The 21232-nt window shown below is 41.5% G+C and overlaps 2 protein-coding genes across 7 annotated transcripts in view; one reads left to right on the top strand and one right to left on the bottom strand.

Annotated features, from left to right (window-relative positions):
• Positions 1-413: 413 nt before the first annotated feature.
• Positions 414-19639, top strand: LOC124100187 (zinc finger protein). 2 transcript variants are annotated; one of them, XM_058582980.1, is made up of 5 exons: positions 414-551; positions 3211-3292; positions 4480-4606; positions 4779-4850; positions 8199-19639. In XM_058582980.1, exons 2-5 carry the CDS (start codon positions 3278-3280, stop codon positions 9254-9256), a joined length of 1272 nt encoding a protein of 423 aa, XP_058438963.1. In that variant the 5' UTR covers positions 414-551; positions 3211-3277; the 3' UTR covers positions 9257-19639. The 2 variants fall into 2 exon arrangements, with proteins under 2 accessions (XP_058438963.1, XP_046311519.1); XM_046455563.2 differs by lacking the exon at positions 4779-4850.
• Positions 17310-21232, bottom strand: part of Znf235 (zinc finger protein 235) — a 22545-nt gene continuing 18622 nt past the window's right edge. For 4 of the 5 annotated variants that reach the window (XM_046455536.2, XM_046455539.2, XM_046455535.1 and 1 more), the window contains one exon: positions 17310-19999. In XM_046455536.2, coding sequence (XP_046311492.1) covers positions 18084-19999 — 1916 coding nt within the window. In that variant the 3' untranslated portion in view covers positions 17310-18083. The remainder of the gene's footprint in view (positions 20000-21232) is intronic. The other variant, XM_058582979.1, reaches the window with a different exon arrangement.

Here is a 21232-nt window from a genome sequence, read left to right as displayed (position 1 = left end):
AAGCCCCGGGTTCGTGGCCTGGTCAGGGCGTGTGTCGCCTGGTTTGAGGGTTTCCGGGGCTCTCGGCTCGCCTAATCCGCCCCCCTCCACCGCTCGCGCGGCCACTTCCTCGGTGGCCCACGTTGGGGACTTACCCGATCTCGGGGGGCCTCATTGTCGTTCTTTAGAATGTACCATCCTAATCTCATGGTTTGGAATTGCAAGAGGGCCTTCAAAGCAAAGACTTAAACAGTTACGAGCTCCTAGTGAATGGTGGCTTTTCTCCTCCCTGAATGGGCGGGAGGCCCCGGGCTGGGGTCAGAGAGCTCCTGCTGCGGGGGTTCTGGCTCCTGTCTGGCTCTGCAGGAGCTCTCCGTTCATTCTGGTGCCCACTTTCTTCTCTTTTAGGAAGGGTGGGGTTGTCTCCAACTTGAGCAGAGGGAGGCCGTGATTGAACTTTTTTTGTCCAAGCCTGTGACACGATCACATATTTAACAGCACGCTTTTCTCCCCAGCCTGACTGAGGGGAGGTAGAGGTAGTGGCTTCTTGACTACTGACAGCAAAGCTCCTGGTGAGTGCGACCTGACTTTTTTCTCTTACAGGGATATGCAAGTCTATTATAGGACATGGGCTCTGGCCTGAATTTTGACCTTAATTGCTATCTTCATTTTAAGGACTCTAGACAAATAAATACATGTAGGCCACCCTATGGCTCTGTGGAGAGGTACAGGGTTTTTTTTTTGTTTTTTTTCTTATTTTAAATATGAGGAGATTGAAGTGCAGGGAGTATTTGTTACTTGATCATACACAACCAGGAAGAGTGAAAGTTAGGGTTAGAACTTAGGCAGGCCTGGTTTATAGCCTGAGTTCATAACCTCTCAGATACATTCTCATTGAGCCATAGAACTTTTGGAATTAATTGGAGAATAAGTTGGGACTCCATAGTAGAGACCGTGATAACAAGGCTCATGGATTTTTCTTGAATTTTTAATAACACCCTCTTTTCCCTTAGTTTACCCCTAATGTTTTACATACTTATGGAATCATATCATTGTGGAGTATTCAGAAACATTAGGAGGAAAAAGTTTTGTTTTTTTGTTTTTGGTTCCAGGGATTGAACCCAGGGGTGCTTAACCACTGAGCCACATCCTTAGTCCATTTTATTTTTTATTTTGATACAGAGTCTGGCCTAGTTGCTTAATGCCTGGCTTTGAACTTGTGATCTTCCTATGTGTTCGCCACCAAGCCTGTTTGAGGAAAAAGCTTTTGACTGCCTGTGAATCCAGCATAGGATAGTAACTGTTAAACTTTGAAAGCATTTTCTTTAGTGGTTCCTTGTGTGCATTAGTAGTTATTTATGAAAAATGTTATCATATTTTTTGTTTTCCTTTTTATCTATTTTATCTGGAAATTTCCAAACATCTCCAAGAGAGTAAACTAGCAAATTGCTACATTATCATGCTCATTTTTATTCTTTTTATTCTTTTTCTTACTACTCTTTTGACTTTACTAATATTTAAGAAATTTTATATCATTTCAAATATATAGAAATTTGTGAAAAACCATAAGAAGCACCTCTCATCTTTTGGGAAAATTTACCACGTTTTGTCTGTTTGGTTTGTTTATCCTCCTCAGCCAAATAAATTCACTATGAATTCTAGAGATAGTGCATTTTTTTAGCTTTCTCCAGCAAGGAAGCCCACAGTCTAGGTATTCATCAATGCTTGATAAGAGGCATTTGGGAAGATCAAGTTATAGGGTTTCACATAATATGCTAGATAATTTTAAATACTAAACTTGATAATGTTATCTATGGAATATTAATATCAATTAAAAGACTACTAATAATTACTTCTGTTATCTATTAGATTGTGCTATGTAACTGCATGTTGTCTAATTGGCAGTCTCATATTTAAATCTGTTCTGGTTTTCATATAAAGTCCTTAGAACATTTTCCCTCAGGTCAAAGTTTAATGTATTCACTTTAGTTGCCATGTTTTTATGCTCTTTAAACTGGAAAGATTGGATAGGTTTTGTCTTTTTTTCTTCTTCACGTAACTGAAAAATATAGACAGATCATTTTGGACAAAGGTATTCATTGTAGTGTCTAACATGTTTTCTCTTTAGGTTTAGATTATGCATTTTTTTGGCAGGGATGCTACAGAAGTGGTGAAGGGTCCTTTTTATTGTGGCATGCCAGGAACTGAGTGATATTTGTTTGTTCCTGTATTGGTAATCTAAATTTGGTTTACTTGGCCAAATAATATCTATCAGATTTTTCCATCATAAAGTTCCCTTTACAAAAACAATCTTAAGAGCTGGGTGTGCTGACAAACATCTGTCTTCCCAATGACTTGGGAGGCTGAGACAGGAGTATCATAAGGTTGGGGCCAGCCTCAGCACTTAATGAAGCCCTAAACAACTTAGTGAGACACTCTCAAAAAGAACGGGATGTGTCTCAGTGGTTTAACACCCAGGGTTCAATCCCCAGTACCAAAAAAGGGGAAAAAATTGTCATAAAGTTACTTTTGGGGAGATATTTTATTAGTGGATATTCTGTTGTAAAGAAAACTTCTCCTCTCCCCCTTTTTAATTCATTCATTCAAGTATATTCAATCAATGTGGACTCTGAATTCAGCTATTTAAATAACATGTAGGTTAATAATTGTTTTCCAACTTTTTGAGTTATATTTTACATATCACCATTTCAAGTGTACAATTCAGTGATCCTAAGGTACTTTAGATTAGTAGAACCTGAGGTTAGTAGAGTAACCATCATCTAACTTAGTTGAGATTGTTTTCTTTCCTCAGTTATATACTATATGCCACTTATAGTTAAACCTTATTCTCACCCCAAATCTGTAGCAACCTCTAATCTACCTTTTCTATACATTCATTTGCCCATTCTAGATATTTCATAGAATCATACTATATGTGCTCCTTCATGACTGGCTTCTTTCACTTAGTTTAATGTCCTCAAGTTAAGCTGTGTTATATATGTCAGTACCTCATCCTTTTTAGTTTCAGAGTAACATGCCCGTGTATGTGTATGCCCTAATTTGTTTATCCATTTATCCACAGGAGGGCATTTTAGTTGATTTTGGTTTTGCTTTATGAATAATGCTGCTGAGAGCATTCACATGCTAATCCACTGAACTGGAATGTGTTGGTGAGCAGCACCCTGGCCACCCTTTCATGTCTTGTTTTCTGCCTTCTGTGGCACTTTCTAGGCACAGTTCTGCTTTCCTGGGATCGACGGGCCTTAGGACTCTGCCTACTCCAGGAGGAGGAGGGAAAATGACCACATTCAATGTGAGTAAGGCATGTTTTTCTCACTGTAAAAGTTCCATCTTGCAACTCATATTGTCAGGTTTTCTTTTTTGAAGACATTTGTTGGTCATAGACTTCCTTTGTTCACTCTGAGTTGACCTTGTTATTAATTCTTGTTTTATTTCATATTATTTACTTTATAGAGTAGAAGAACTTGTTTGAGTAGATAATTATTGCACTTCATACTTCCATGCTCACATGTTTACCATTTTTGTCTTTGTGTACTCTTCTTCATATGTATATACAATTGTATTCCTATTGATGATACACCTTGAATTGTAAATTGCAATATTTTTTTCCTGTTACTGGGGATTGAATGCAAGGACACTCTTCCTCCGAGCTACAATCCCTACCCTTTTTACTTTTTATTTTGAGAGAAGATATCAGTAAATTGCTAAGGGAGGCCTGGAACTTGCTGTCTTCCTGTCTCAGCCTCCCAGGTTGCTAGGATTACAGGCAGTTTTAATTGTGTAAATTAGGATTACTGTAAGTTTAATTGTGCTGTTTTTATACACTGTAATGTTCATAATGTTACATGATATTCATCTTTTATGGTGTATTGTGCTTATACACATTTAATTGATTTAGGCATTTGACTTTTTTAAGCAACAGTGTAGTGGCGACTTTCCTATATATAGACTGTTCCCCCCAAATCAATATTGAAAACAGTGTATCAGGTGTTTTTTGTTTGTTTGTTTTTTCAGCAGCATAATTTGAAGCTCAGTTTTGAAAAGGCATTTGGACATGTACCTTGTTAGCTGTTTTATGGATAAAGCATCCAAAAACTGCACCATAGGCTGTCTCTGCTGCTCCACACAAATATTCTTGAAGGTTTTTACCCAGGAAGAGCTGCACTCTGTGGTCCCCATGGCTGTATCATTCTGTGTTTTAAGTGTTGCTTAAACAGCAAAACTGAGCACAGTTGTACACTAGACGGTTACTCCTCAGTAGTACTCTTGAGTGTTTGAAGTAAAGGTATAGGACTTTTTCATCACTGCGCTTCTGGTGAATCACAGGAAAATCTGTGTGTGTCATTGTGGGGGTACAGATGGCATGAGAGGGAAATTTGAGATGACCAAGTTTCAAAATCCAGAACAGTTTCCCACCCATCCTCTCTGCCTCCCAGTAAACATTGATAAGATTGAGGTCAAGTGTGTTTAATGTTATAGGAGATGGTGACGTTTAAGGACGTGGCTGTGGTCTTCAGTGGGGAGGAGCTGGAGCTGCTAGACTCTGCCCAGTGGAAGCTCTACCAAGATGTGATGCTGGAAAACTTCAGGAACCTGCTCTCAGTGGGTGAGTTTAGTTCCTCACTCTGATGGCGTTTCAGCTCCCAGAAGTGATTTTTGTATCCTTCAAGTTTGAATACGCAACGAGAACCTCAATTCCTAGTAAATTTTATCTAGATGTCACCTAGCATGTGTTTTAATCCTGAGTGTCTCTGCATGTTCCCAACCATTCAAACAAGATACATTCCACTTGATAAGGAAAGAGAAGTTTTGGATGATGAAGACAGCTACCCAAAGAGAAGGGAATTCAGGTGTGAAGCAAGCAAATGTGTGTTCTTGTACTTGACTCTTCCATCTATTTTACTCTCCTAAGATGCTGGGCAGCAGCAATCAGGTCCCGGTCATCCATCCAACCATGAGAGTAAACATCTGATACTGTACAGTACTATATTGGGTAAAGGATGTGAGATAGTATTTTATGAACTAAGTTTTGTGTTAGATGATTTTTCCCAGATATAGATTAATATAGGTTGTTGTGAGAATGTTTAAGGTAGGCTAGGCTAAGCTCTGGTGTTGAGTTAGGTAAGTATATTAAATGTATTTTTTAACTTAATCATGGGCTTATCAAGGTATAATACCATTTTAAGTTGTGGAGCATCTGAACTTTTGTTTTCCTATCTCTCCCTTTTGCTATATAATCTCAAAGAAGGGGAAGTTTGTCTCTTTTGTTTATACCTGTGTCCTCACTTTGTAGAATAGTTCTGGTGTATTGCAGGTATTGGCAAACACTTAACCCAATGAATGAATTAATGGATGGGGGGACTTCACTGTCTCCAGGGTCATTGAAATAGCTAAGGAGTGCTACACAAACCAAATGAATCAGAACTGTTGGGGGGAGTTTTTCTTTCTTTTCTTTTTTAATCTTTTCAATCTTTGGCTGCTAATTCAATTTCCGCCTTCTTGGTTTTCCTCGACATGATTGTGTTGTACTATGTGCATTTGACCTGCTTCCCAGGAAAACTTCCCAGCATTCTTCCAGTGACCACATTGAGTAACGCGCCTTTACTCTGAATTTTCCTGAGCCTGCCATAGTTCATTTATAGGAAGAAATCCTTCCTGATATCCACCTCTGAGGCAGCTCCCTAATCAAGGGAAAAGAAGTCTTCATTTCCTGAGGTCTCAGACAACACCCAGCTTTCAGGCTACCTTTCTCCTTTGAATGATTTTCTCTCTGCAGCCCTTTGTCTTCTCCAAACTCAAAGGCCCATCACTGCACCCAGGTTTTGCCTTCCTTGTGCATGAAAGGGAGCTGATGGACGTGGCTGAATGCTGCCTATATTTCTGCGCATATTTCTTAAATACACAGTATATATATTTAATCAATATTTTAAACAAATGTAGTTGTCAATATGTTAAAGAATATAGATTTCACACAATTTTCCCTTTATTATATAAGAGATATAATTTTGTATTTTGAACTGGTGAACTTTATACCCTGGAAGGAATTGGTAAACTGCTCTCTCAAAACATAAACTTCCTGAAAGAGATTCCTTCTACTCATAAAACTTCTATCTCTAATTGACAGTATATTAAATATATCTGCATTCCCATGTGTATCAGTAGTTACCTATTTACCTGTTAATGTTTTCCAAGATTTGTCATTGGAAGTTAACATTCAATTTGAAACACTTAATTCAGGACTTGGTACTATCCTGACCAAAGTTTTTAGTGTTTTATGAGCATGAGAAATACATCTTTCACCATAACCAGGATGGATGTTTTCTCTTTGTGTAGCTATACCTGGGAGACTTCAGAAGGCATTTCATGTAATAACAACTTTCTTGCTTGTCACGAAGCTCTGATAGTTTCTATTCTAGTCCTTTTTTCTAAATCCTTACTATAAAGTTTTAAATTTATTTCATAGCTTCCTAAAGGTTTGTAGTCTTCGGTTTGAAAATGGTTATAAAGGCATAATTCCATCCTAAATTTTTGACACTCTATTTTCAAAGAGTGCAGTAGTTGCTGGTAGAACCAACCAAGGCATAGCCCCTCACACTTTTGTTTCACACCTGGTAATCCTTGCCACCTTTGGTTTTTTTCATTTGGAGCATCACCTTTTTATAGATATCTGGTGTGGGCTTTCAGATTCCTGTCACAACTGGTATGTTCACACACACACCACTCTGCCTTGTGTGTGTATGTGTGTACTACTAGGCATTGAACCGGGGGGTACTCTACCACTGAGCTACTTCCCCAGCACTTTTCAGTTTTTATTTTGAGACAGGATCTCCTAAGTTGCTGAGGCTGCCTGGAACTTGAGATTCTACTGTCTCAGCTTCCTGTGTTGCTGGGATTGTGGGTGTGCACCACCATGCATGGCTTGTCTGTCCTTTTCTTATTTTACAAAACCAAGTTATCGTCCATGTTAATTTGGTATAAGATTAGGTATGCATGTTATAAAATTCTTGTGCAGAAATACTTTGAAGATTTTAACACTCCCAGGTATTTGATATTTATGAATGTCATGAATTTAACCAACTACAAAGTTTAGAGAGACAGTTTATACCAAGACTGCACTCACTTTATACCAACTAAAATTTGTAGTTTCCCAGCACTACCTTCACATTGACTAATTCACACAACTTTGCTTTATTTTTATAGAGGGACTAGTGCTATATTTGAAGTAGAAAGAATCAGAACTCACTGAATGGTTTTACTTTCATGGTTACAGAAATTTACAGGGAAAAGATGTGTATTACAATTTGCCTATAGGAAAATCCTATAGCACAGAGTCTAGAGAAGTACTGTGTATAAGTGGTTTTCCTCATACTCTTCCCATAGAGTCCAGACATGTTATTTCCCCAGGATTAAAGTATGACATTGTACAGAGACCTGGTATTCAGAGTTGTTTTTGTGGCTCCATTCCATAGGCATCATTATATAAGTCTGACTGTTTGATAACTTCCCATGTGATTAATTTCAATCTCCTGGTCAGCTGATTCCACATGACCTAAAGCCCCACCTTAAATCACATTGTTAGCCTTTTTGACATGGGAACATCCCCACCCAAATGTGTATAAGTCATAATAGTAAATCATATTGTTAGACTCTCCAGAGTGACCCATGACTCCCCAGGCAAATAAATAAATAAAAGATCCTCCCCAAACTAGGTATTACAAGGGCCTGGCGATTATCTCTCTGAACAGATCTAGACTCCTTTTGGTAAGGTTTCTTTCTTTCCTTCATGAAAATATACTAGAATATCCAACATAAATCCAAAGACACAAAGTATTAACTATGCCATTTTTTATTAATGTTCTGTTGACCAGTATTTCATTATATGCATGATTTATTATGATAATTGATAATTTAAGATCCTAGACTGCCTAGGAAATTCAGTAAAAAATATTAATAGGTTAACTCTTTTTATCACATTAAAATTTTTATCACATTAAAATCTTTTTATTTTTTCTTGTAAGTCACATTTGGGATTTGATGTGTTTTAAATAGTCTCATACAACCAGATACCATGGTGTACAATGAAAACAACATTTTCCTGTACAAAACCTGTATTCATTAAAGCCTCGTGTCCTTTTTCATGTTGAAAACTCTAACAGAGCCTTACATTGTCCACATTTCTGAATTCTCTGCCCTGATAGGAGGCAGGATCCAAACTGAACTAGAGACTTTTCCAGAAGCAGGACCACATGAAGAGTTATCTTGGCAGCAAATCTGGGAACAAATTGCAAGTGACTCAACCTTCAGTCAAGACTCAAGTATTCGCAGCTCTCAGTTCCCCAGCCAAGGTGGCTCACTGTGCCAGGACGGGCCAGGATTATTTCTAATTGACACAAGAAAGAAAGTTTACCTGGATGATGAGTGTAAGCAGTCCCTCAGTGATGTCTCCAACTTTGACCTTCAATGGTTATACTCAGGAGGCAAGTCTCATAGATGTCTTGAGTGTGGAAAAAGCTTCAGTTGTAGCTCAGGCCTTCGTATTCATCAGAGAATTCACATGGGATTGAATTGCTATAAGTATGATGAGTGTGGAAAGGAATTGAGTCAGAGATCCTCCTGGCTGCAAACTCATCAGAATGTGCATACTGTAGAGAAACCATTCAAATGTGAGCAGTGTGGGAAAGGCTTCAGTCGTAAATCTGTGCTTAATGTTCACTGCAAATTACACACAAGAGAGAAACCTTACAAATGTGAGGAATGTGGACAGGCCTTCATTCATGATTCACAGCTGCAGGAACATCAGAGAATCCACTCTGGGGAAAAACCATTCAAGTGTGACGTATGTGGTAAGAACTTCTGTGTTAAATCAACACTTCACAGGCATTTCTTGGTGCATACAGGAGAGAAACCATTCAGATGTGACACGTGTGGTAAGAGGTTTCGTCGGAAATCAGCCCTTAATAGACACTACATGGTCCATACAAGAGAGAAGCAATATAAATGTAAGGAGTGTGGGAATAATTTCATTGATAGGCGAGAGCTTTATAAGCATCAGATGGTTCACACAGGAGAGAAACCCTATAATTGTGAAGAATGTGGGAAGAGGTTTAGATGGTCCTCCTACCTTTTGAACCATCAGCGAGTCCACAGAGGAGAAAAACCATTTAAGTGTGAAAAGTGTGGGAAGAGCTTTACTCAGAATTCATATCTTCATTGCCATCTGAGGGTGCACTCCAGAGAAAAGCCCTACCGATGTTAGGAGTGTGGTAAGTGCTGCAACTAGAAATGTAGTCTAGACACGTATGTGAGATTCCACACAGGAGAAAGATCCTATGCTAATAAGGAATGTGGGAAGAGGTATTTCTGGGACTCCAGTCTGTTGACACATCAGAGACTACAGTAGAGACAAACAATTCAAATATGAGTGTGTGGGAAGAGATTTATTCAGAATTCACAACTTCCTTTCCATCAGAGAGTCCATAATGGAGAAAAGTCATGAAAGTGTGAGGAGTGTGGGAAGAGCTTCAGATAGGCATAGACTCATTTGACCCATTAGAGACTCCTCAATAGAGCAGAACCATGCAATTGTGAAGACTGTGGGAAGAGCTTTGGACACACTTCATACATTAAAGACCAAGAGAAAGTCCACAGTAGATAAATGCCTTAGAAATCAAGGACTGTGGGAAGAGAGAAGCCAAGCAGGAGAGAAGCCAAGCGGGTATGGAGAGTGAGGTAATTGCTTTGGTCATCCCTGAGATTTCAACTGCATTAGAGCACCCCTCAACCCCTGAGAATTACCTTGGAAATGAGATGCGTGTGGTGATGTTTTGTTTGTTTGTTGTTTTCTTAATATATATATACTTTTAGTTGTCAGTGGACCTTTATTTTATTTATTTACACAGTGCTGAGAATTGAACCCAGTGCCTCACATATGCTAGGCAAGTGCTCTACCACTGAGCTACAACCCCAACCTGCGGTGAAGTCTTTAGTCAGTCTTTATAACTAGTCTCATTAGAAACCTCATAAATGGGGGTGGGGGTGATAAGCACTCAGTTTAAATTCATACCTTATACTTCATCAAAAATCCATGCTGGTGAAAAATGTTATCCGAGGAAATTTACAAGGGAAACCATTCATTAAGAAATGTTTCACCACAACCAGTGGTCTAAGGACAGCACCCTTCTAAGTGGTGAAGTAAGGGTTTCATTCAGAAGTTTGACAATTATAGTTATCATTCAAAGATAGCCCTTAGGAAAAATAAGTTGGTTAGGCATTTACAAAGGTATAATGATTCACATGTCTACTAGACATGTCCCTGAGGGCAGGGACTTTGCTACTGAATCTCCACAACTTTAACATCGATTAGCATTTGGTAGGTGTGTTCAGAACCTATTTGTTAACGAATCAAAACTAGAAAACATACAATATTTGAAAATTGTATCAAGACGAGGAAACCTGCAGAAAATAACTTGAAGAACAAACATGAATTAAAATGCAGAATGCAACTAGTGCTGCAATTGAGAGCACTATTTTGGATATTATTACACTTGCCTCCTTCCCTCTCCCCAGTCTCTGAATCTTTTTAATTTTTTTCATATTACGCCTGAAAGGTTTTGTTAACTGCAATAACATACCACTGCTTATTTTTACAATTAAATTTTCAGCACTGTTAGTTCAAGATTTACAGTAACACTTTGAAAGGCTCTGATGTAGTTCGTTAATCCTGAATTGGTCATGACTTGTGGTTCTCTGCACTTCTAGGCAGGGTTTGGCATGATTGTCTCTGGTGCTGTAGCTTTTTTTTTTTTTTTTAAATCCATCTTCTGAGGTCAGAACTATGCAAAATTAGAATGATATTTGTCAAACCCCCTACCCCATATCTTTCTCTATCCCTGTGAAATACATGCTGAATAAAATGGAGTTTGGCAATTTCATCGAATATATTTCTTATTGGGGCAGGATTAAAATTATGTGCTCTTTGTTTGTGGCAGTAAAACTATGTCTTTTGGAAAGCAGCATGTTCAGAATGTACAATCAGAAATCAGAGAATGAGAGGTTATAATGACGCTTCAATACCAACCAGGTAGGGTTTTCCTAAATGAGAACCATTTATTTAGAGAAGAGCATTTAGTGGAAATGTGGACGTGCCTAGGATTTAGGGTTTAGCTGCAGTGATCACAGAAAGTATTATATTTATTTATTTATTTTTTGATACTGAGAATTTAACCCAAGGGTGCTTAACCACTAAGCCCTATTGAGCCCTATCTTCCACCCCATTTTCATATTTTATTTAGTGAAAGGGTCTCACTGAGTTGCTTAGGGCCTTGCTGAGTTACTGAGGCTGGCTTTGAACCTGTGATCCTCCTGCCTCAACCTCCTGAGCCGCTAGTTTCTATTTCTTCAGTAATATTTCTTCATTATAATAATCTTTTCCCTTACATTGTAAAGCACAGTTATGGAAGTTTTGAAAAATCTTTGCTAAAGCATCAGTGGACAACTGCCTTTTTGAGGGTAGTCTGAGACCTGCAGGTCTTTTAAACAAAAGTTTAAAAAATCCAGCTTCTTTTAAACAAAAATTAAAGAAAAATCCTTGCCTCTTAATTCCATCTGGATTCTCAAGGTTGATATTCATTGATTTGTTTCCCCCTGATAATGGTCATGTTTTTCTGTCTTTCCCTGGGTCAGTAATTTTGGATCATAGCCGGAAATTGTGATTAAGATACTGAGGATATCTGAGTTCTATAATATTCCTCCAGAGAGTACTGATTTTCGTTCTTAAATCGTATTTGACATTTAAATCAGCTGGCCTCAGACTGAAAGTGCTTCCCACGTGTGGCAGTTCAAATCTCAATTAGGTTCTTCACATTATTTTGATTAAAGTCTGTTCTGTTTGCTAGCCAAGGTATGCGCTAGCTAGATATGTGGTGGCATTTATACACACATTTTGGGAATTCCTCCCTTTGGTTCTCTCTTCCCAGGGTCTTCTCACTACCAAATTTTCCATCATATTTGCTTGAACTCTTCTGAGTCTTTTTCAGTTGGAAAACTGCAGATTTCCTCACAGAGTTTTAGTTGCCTTCAGTTTTGCCAATTGGGACTTGCTCCCAGTCCATAAAAAGCAGAAAACTCCGTCATTCACTCCTGACAGTGCTGAAACCACCCAGGGGATCTGCCTGCACTTGCTCATTCTCCAGGGCCATTGGATACACACCAACACATATATTTTAAAATATAGAAAATAGGTAAGCTTATCAAGTATTCTAATATTTAGTCTAGAGTTTATGTAAAGTTGGTATCTGCTGAAACTTCAGTATATCAGGAATTACTTACTATATCAGGAATGGAACCCCATATAAAAGTATTTAAAATGCTTCTACCACACTCCTCTTTTGCTCTTTATAGAGGCTTCCCAACCATCTCATGCCGATTCATAAACTGTCTCACAGATGACAAATTTCAGATTTGATCAATTGTTACAATTTTTTAAAAACCCAGGAGGGTTGCCATTACACTGTAGCCTCCTTCTCATCACCCCTGTAGCATTCTGAAGACAGACAGACCTGGTATTGGCACTAGTGTGCACAAAATGTGTGCAGGCCACAACTGATCTGAACCACACAGCATACCTTGCATCATCCAACAAACACTCTGGCCCAACTGTCTCTTCTCTGCCTTTTCTATAATCACTGGAAAAATACATGACCAGCTTTCCTTCTTGCTAGCGTTTCACGTAAGATGAAGTTCTGGGCAACTGGCAACTTGCTGGCCTTTCCAGGCTTACTGGGGTGGGGGGGGGGAGATTGGTCAAGAGGACACACAGTGGTAGTGTGAAGAGGTGACAGATGATGGATGCCATATGCTTCTAAGTTCAAAGGGGCCTTTAAAAAAAATAAGAATGAAAGAGGTGAGCTCCAAGAGGGAAGTGGCAGTTACAGAATTTGATTTGTTTGAAAGTGAGATGACAGTGTATGGTGTCCAAGGACTGAGAGGCCATGTTTTAGATGTTGTACCCTGCAAGTCCTGTGGTAAGAGAAGTGGCAGGGGGGAGAGAATGAGTGTGGAGAGAAAATCTGTCAGGGAGGAAAAGGGAGAGTCAGATTGTTGATGACTGGATGGAGAAGAGCAGTGGGCAGTGGGCAGTTTGACATGAAAATCCATGCCAGGGAAGCAGACTTCGAGAAAACAGACATCCCATTTCCAGGCCTCGTGCTGAAGGCGTGAGAGAGAAGATGGATATCAGTATTTCTTCTAATGAAGTTATTTAATAAGGATGTAATAAAAATGAATATTGCTGCCCCTAACCTGTGTGGGCAGCTGAACTAAGGGTCGCTGGTGTGAATTTCCTGGGACACCAAGTAAAACAGACACACACTTTACCTTTAAATCAAGCTCTCGGCCTCAAGCTCCCCAAATGGGAGAGTGAGGAAAGTCAGAGAGGCTGGCAAGAGAGAGTGAGCAGTTTTGGAAGTGAGTTTTTATTGGGGGGACCCTCATTCTTAGAAAGTTCCATCCAAAAAGGGTCAGGAGGGGCAGGGTTACAAGGACAGGTGAGTGTAATTTGACCAGGGGGATGCAGGACAGCACGCCTACGCCTGAAGACACATCCTCTACCTCGAGGATTGGGGCAATGTCCAGATCACTGCAAAAGTGACTGACAGAGCCTCTCTGATCACGGGAAGGAAAATGCGAATCATTCAGCAAGACAGCTTCCCACAGAATATAAGCATAAAAATAATTAGATTAAATAACTACAACAAGGTCCTTTGTCCATACATAGCTAGTCTAATGATTTAAAAAATTTCTGCAAACAGTTCTTGAATACTACCAAAATTTGTATTTTGCAATAATATTTAGTGATTCTAAAGCTATCTGCTGTACACTGGAGGCCTAAACAAATGAGTAAACATATTGATGACCCGTTTCTGCCCCTTGGAAAATAGAAGTCAGTATGGAGGTGGAGAAGACAAGAAGAACTGTGCAATAGTTATTTATTTGATATTGGAGGTATCAGTAGTTTACACATAACCCTGATATCTCAATGATGAGTACACAGGAGACCAAGAGCTTGGTTATACTAGTCCTCACTGAAAGAAATTGAGCTCTCTAGATAATCTCTCCAGAATCTGGGGCAGGGAATATTCAAGATTTTTTTTTTTATTGTGCCATAAAACAAGGGCTCATACTGACAATAGGAAGCCATTGCTAAATACAGAAAAAGTGATGGAATACAAAAGTCACTACTCGTAGTCTTCACAGTAATAAGTGATTCAGGCAAGAATCAGCAAACACTAAGACAAAAACTAATGGGGTAGTTACAAAATACAGAGATCTCCCCATAAAATACTAATTTCAAAGACAAAACAGGAACGGAGAAACCTGGCAGTCACCAGTTTATTCAAGTGATCAAAACTAGGATCACCGATGAAGCCAACACATTTCCTGTTGTGACACATCATTCATGGATTACTCGGGCCACACACACTTACCTTGTATCTAATCATGAAGACTCAAACCCAAATTTAGGGATGTTCTTCAAAATAACTAGCCTGTACTCTTCAGCAATGTCCACTTCATGAAAGACCAAAAAGCTATGGTACTGATCCAGATTGAAGACAAACATGTAAACTAAATTGCAGGATGTGGACAATCTAGATCAGATCCTAAAACAGTGCTGTGCACATATGGGGCAGTTGTCTAATTTGAATAAACTAGAATAGGAAATATCATCAACACATAGTGGTCCTATAATGTGTTTAGAATTTCTCCTCCTTGGCCTTGGTGGGCCTTCATGACCCCACAGTTCACTGGCTGAGGCAGAAGGGGTATCTTCCAAGGACAAATAGAAAAGGCCACAGTATTTGTGTGAGCTTTCCTCAGGAAAGCTTTGTGGCTTTGGGCCACAGTGTGATGTCCAGTTACTGTGAAGTCAGTGCTGCAGATGCCACATGATAGACTTTCTGAAAAATACCAAAACGTCTGGAGCTGCCACGTGGGAATTGAGTGCACCATAGCTTTGAGCAATGAGTGTGGGGCTGTGGCAAGCCAGCCATGGGCCGTGTGTGTGTGTGAACTATAGAAAAGAGTACACAGGAGAGCACACAAAGTGGACTGAAACAAAGTTGCCCCTCTGTTTTGGGGGCTTTGCTCTGGTCTTTTCACTTGTTCTGCCATGACCCCCACATAGCTAATGAGATGGTTGTGGCCTTCCTAGATGTCAGTCAACCTGCTGACAGCAAGACCTCCTGAAGCTAGACTCAACCCTGAAACCTGACCCCTTGCCTCATTTGAATGGCTTCTCCCCAATAGAAGGGTTTAGCATGTGCTGGTTCTCTTTGGTCTTTCTCGCCTGCCTTCTCCCCCACCCCTTGTGGGAGCTGCAACTGAGGAGCGGTCACTGAACCCAAAGAAAAGGTACTTTCTGTGTCTGTCTTTATTATTCCCCAAATTCACTTGGAGTGACACTAACCTGTTTAGTCGTGTGATGCAACACCAAAATGTGGGGAGCCACTCTGGACAGGAACTTTGTACACACCTTTAAGTCCAGCGTAAAGAGGTACTGAACTGGTATTGCACCCACTGCTCTGCAATTGGACCTTACCTCCACTCGGATAAGAGAGGTGCAACTCCAGGAGTGGGCATCCCTGATGGGGCTGGATTACACCCACTATTTGTTGTAACCGTACCCCTTGCCTCATTTGAATCGCTTCTCCCCAATAAAACTCGGGTTTGAGGCATACTCCCTCTCTTTCTTGCCTGCCTTGCCCACCTTTTGGGAGCTGTGGCTGAGGAGCGGTCACTGAACCCAAAGAAAAAGGTACTTTCTGTCAGTGTCTTTATTTAGTCAGCCCAAATTCACTAGGAGTGACTCTGATTTAGTCTTGTGTCCCCCACGTCAAAAAGAGTTCTTTCAGCTCAGACACTCGACATGTGGACCAACAGGTCTGACTGCAGTTATGCTAGACCCAAAAAATATATGGAATTCTTTGTGTAATTCTTGAATCTTTTGTATTCATAAAGGTTTTTAAAGCATATTTAGAAATTACAAGAAAATACTATTACCTTTAAAAGTATCAAGATCATATATATATATACGTGTGTATGTATGTAGATGTGCATACCCATATACACATGATCATACAAATCTTGTCTCTGAACATTTTTCTAAACATATTCTGGGTATCTACCAATGTCAGTAATCATAAATTTACCTTCTGTGACTTCCTTGTGCACAGTATGCCACTGCAGGAGTGCACAATCCAATCGATGGATGGAAAGTTTGCTGTTACCTACAGTGAACATTCTCTTATGGACCCCTGTAGCACAGGTTTACATGCCATGAGGTAAAGTAACAAAACTAAGATTTTGCTGAAAGAGACTGTCCTTTATGCATTATTTGGTTTCACAGCTTTGGTAAAACTGCTAATAGTTTACTGTAAACAAGTTTTTGAAGTTAAACAAAAATCATCCCACTGCCCCCTGCCAGGGTAAGCCACTGTTAGCCTGTTGATGCATGTTCTTCTGCACATTCTCCTCATACCCACAATCACCTTCAGTGACACACATTTCCACTGACTGGATCACACCAGGGAGGCTGTAACCTTTCCCATTAATAACCTGTGTTCTTTTCATGTCCTCGTCTTTAACGGCTGCAACTAACACACAAGATTTATCCAAACCATTTATTACTGCCCTACTTTAAAAAACTCAGGATATCTTTGTGAACAATCTGTTAGTAAAAAGGGCTCTCTGGTACATACTGGCCACCCAGTCTTCAAAGCTTACGTTGTTCATTCAGGTGAGCGCGCTACCACTTGAGCCACATCCCCAGCCCACGTTGTTCACTCATAGTGACAAGTGCACACAGAATGCTGTGGAAATGTGGAAATGGAAATCCACTGAACTCATTGCACTTAATAAAAATTTGCCGGCTATGGTTTGAACATGTCCCCTAGAATCTGTGTTGAAATCTTAATCCCTAATACAAGTGGTGAGGGGAGCCTTTAGGAGGTGATCGAGTCACAAACATACCCAAGCTGTTATGTCCTGGGAGTGGCCCACATCCCCTCTCCTACCCTCCCTACTGCTGAGAGGATGCACTCAGAAGCCCTCGCCACATGCTGGTCCCTGGATCTTGGATTTCCCAGACTCCAGAACTCTAAGGAATCTGTTCCTTATCAATTACCCAGTCTCAGGAATCCTGTAGAGCAGAAAGAAGAGACTAAACCACTGCCAAAGCCTCGGGGCCCCGATCAAGAACTACACAGAAACAGGAACTGACCTAAGCCTGGACGGAAATAATGAGAAGAAGCCAATTAAGAATTCAAGTTTATTTAGAAACTTTTTGTCATCAGTAACTACTTTTCAAGGAGTTAAGAGTCAAGCTCTACCTTGATAAATTAGTGCCCCACACTTCCAATCATGTAAATTGTCATGTGTTGTTAGATTAAATTAAAAGCATTTTTTAGTCTATAAAATACAAATGACACTAAAATTTATATTGTACAAAACTGACACACTGAACAAAGAACTGAGGCTGGGTGTCGGAGGGGGGCACTCGTGAGGCTGTCTACATTTGTCCTGTGGATGGTGATATTAAATAACGCTCTGTACTTCAATAATTCTGGAAACTGTTATTAAGGCTACTTATAGGAGTCCTTATGCATATAAATTTATGAATTTAGGACAGGGACCCACTTTTCAAATAAATTTTTCTCCTATTGGAGCCAACCACAGCTCTGCATGGCAGAGATCTGGGGAGAAGGTCTTCCCATGTGGAAGTTACACTTTAGTTGACATCAAATTTTGTCAATCATCATTCTTTTATCAAAGTCCTACCCATAATCCATTCATGAATCTCTTTCCTAGAAGACTATCAAACATCAAGATTCTTTGTCACAAATGGTGACACTTTGGAACGCTGGTTTAAACACTGATCGTATCTATAGAAGTGTTTCTTCATCTGCGAACTCTGACATTTGTAAAGAATTTATTGCCTGAGTCCTTAAAATGGCATTTTAGAGAGCTGCTTTCCTGTGAAAGCTTCTGTTCTGAAGGAGCCACCTGAGGGCTACACCACCTTGTCTCCTCTACAGACTCCCTCCAGCGTGGACCCTCTGGTGGTAGACAAGGTGCGACCTCTGGCTGAAGCCCTTGCAGCAGACGTGGCAGATGTACGGCCTCTCGCCCGTGTGGACCCTCTGGTGCGTGTGGAAGTGGGAGGCCTGGCTGAAGCCCTTCCCGCACTGTTGGCAGGTGTAAGGCTTCTCCCCCGTGTGCACCCTCTGGTGGGCGCTGAGCCCTGCGCTCCAGCTGAACTCCTTCCCGCACTCCTCGCACTTAAAGGGCTTCTCCCCGGTGTGGATTATCTGGTGGACTTGGAGGTTTGACCTCTGGCTGAAGGCCTTACCGCAGGTGTCACATTTGTAGGGCTTCTCTCCAGTGTGGACTCTCTGGTGGGCCTGCAGGTGCGAGGCCTGGCTGAACCGCTTCTGACACGCCACACACTTGAAGGGCTTTTCCCCAGTGTGCACGCTCTGGTGGGCCTGAAGGTTGGAGGCCTGGCTGAAGCCCTTGCCACACTCCTCACACTTATAGGGCTTCTCTCCGGTGTGGACGCGCTGATGATTGTGCAGGTTCAGGCTCCAGTTGAAGCGCTTCCCACACACCTCGCACTTGTACGGCTTCTCTCCAGTGTGCACCCGCTGGTGGGCCTGGAAATACGAGCTCTGGCTGAAGCCCTTCCCACACACGTTGCAGCGGAATGGCTTCTCCCCGGTGTGGACCCGCTGGTGGCTCTGGAAACTTGAGGCTGAGCTGAAGCCCTTGCCGCACTCGTCGCATTTGTACGGCTTCTCCCCGGTGTGGACGCGCCGATGGCTGTGGAGATTGAAGCTCAGACTGAAGCACTTGCCGCACTGCTCGCACCTGTACGGCTTTTCCTCCGTGTGCACCCGCTGGTGGGTGTGAAGGTTGGAGCTACAGCTGAAGCGCTTCCCGCAGTCCCCGCATTTATATGGCTTCTCCCCTGTGTGGATCCTCTCATGGGCCTGGAGGTGGGACCTCTGGGTGAAGCCCTTCCCGCACACCTCACACTTGTACGGCTTCTCCCCGGTGTGGACCCGGCAGTGGATGTTGAGGTCCGTGCTGCGGCTGAAGCCCTTCCCGCAGCTCTCACACCGGTAGGGCTTCTCTCCCGTGTGGATAGGCAAATGGGCGTACAGGTGTGAGCTCTGGTTAAAGCTCTTGCCACACTCGGGGCAAGTGTAGGGCTTCTCCCCAGTGTGGACTCGCTGATGGGTCTGCAGGTTGGAGCTCTGGCTGAAACCCTTGCCACACTCATGGCACCAGTAGCGCTTCTTTCCCGTGCGAACGGTCTGCAGTGCAGGAACACCCGAGGGGTCGGCCCCATGAACGCTCCGTGCCAGAGGCTTCTTTCCAAAGAGAACCTGCTGACGCCCAGGACTGGGACTGTCCCTGGAGGCTTCCTCATGTCCAGCAGTCTGGTGAGTTTTCCGCCCTGGGTGAACGCTATGCTCGGTCAGAGGGGAAGTCTTCGCTCTGTCCTGCCCCGCATCACTGTGGTGGTGTGAACTGCAACTGAAAATGTCAACATGGGGGGCAAATAAACACAGTTTGCTTTTCATCTGTTTACAACTTTTCTGATGGTTCTGTGTCTCACTGCAACACAGTTTACTCCAAGAACTCTGAGCTCTTCCAGTTGGAAACCCCTGGTTTTCAATAATGGGATGATCCCCAAGGAGATTCACAAGAGAGCCATCCTCCCCAGCTGCCTGGACGGGCTCTCCCACTCCCACGTGGCAGGAGCCCCCGCACTGCTTGGGGAACTGAGAGCACCTCCCTTGACTGTCTACCCCGCAGTCTTGACTTTCAGTCAGTCCGTTCACAACATGTCTCTTGATTTGCCAGCATGAAAGCTCTCCCAAGGAAAGGCACTTCAGTCCTGCTTCATGACGACTCTCCACCCTGCTTTGATTCCTGCCTCCTGAAAGGGCAAAGAGGAGTTAAAGACAGAAAGTGCCAGCAGCAATGATGGGGACTGGGGAGCTCCGAGCCCTCTTTCTCCTCTGTGAACATTAAAAACACTGAAGACTTGCTGCAGCCACGTTATAGACGCTCTGGAAAACAAAGGCCTACAGAGATAAGGAGAATGCTGAATCAAGACAGAACCACGCTTAAAACGGCACGAGATCCATGGTCAGCCAGGACCTGAGTATTCCTCTCCCCTGAGCATGTGTTTCTCTGCACCTGTGTGTGCCTTTCCCATTTTCCAGTTTATGAAGCTACTTCTCAATGCATTTTTATTTATTGTATGTCATGATGAAGGAAGCAGGGATCCAGTACCTACCCCCAAACTGGAGGGAGCAGAGAAGTTCCTCCAACATCCATGTGAGCTACATGAAGGCTGGTCTGTTGGGGCCCAATGCAGATTAAGGATGAGAAAATGCACGAGAAAGCACAGTGAGCACTGGCCAGGATAGCTGCAGGGGGACCAAGAGGCCCAGCGAGGGAAAAGAGGTGATGTGTTGACAGAACCCTGCAGGCCCTGACATGGGATCTGACTCTGGTTCTAAAGATCTAATTTCCCAGTGTGTGGAGGAGTTGGAAGAATGAACACACACACACACACACACACACACACACACACACTCAGTCCCGACACATGCCCAGAAACAACAATGAGATTTACTCATGGAATGTAAGGATGGTTTAACATGAAAATCAACGTAATATAGAAAATGAACATAACAAAGGGGGAAAACTATATGATCCTCTAAATTGAGGTGGGAAAAAAGTATTTGACAAAATTAAAAATCCTTTCATGATAAAAACATTTAACAAATTAGGAACAGAACCACCTCAAAAAGTTATAAATGAAAAACCCACAGCAAACATATTCAATGTTGAAAGAATAAAAGCTTTTCCTCTAGGATCAGTACAAGGCAAGGATGCATGCTTTCTACATTGAATGTAACGTGACCAGAGCAGTTAGACAAGAAAACAAAAAAGGCGTCTAAATTAGAAAGGAAGAAGTAAAATTTTTACTGTTTATAGATGACATGTGTAGAAAATCATAAAGATTACACACATGCTCAAGCTGATAGAATAAATCAATTTAACAAAGTAGCAGGACACAAAACACCCCCAAAACAGCTGTTTCTACATTATAACAACAAACTATACAAAAAAAATAAATCTCACAATAGCATCAAAAATA

The sequence above is a fragment of the Marmota monax genome, unplaced genomic scaffold (assembly GCF_021218885.2).
Source record: "Marmota monax isolate L192 unplaced genomic scaffold, Marmota_monax_Labrador192_F-V1.1 WCK01_AAM20220418_F8-fsc00149, whole genome shotgun sequence".
Lineage (NCBI taxonomy): Eukaryota > Metazoa > Chordata > Mammalia > Rodentia > Sciuridae > Marmota > Marmota monax.
Note: the sequence above shows the minus strand (reverse complement) of the source record. Positions and strands in the feature narration are given on the sequence as shown.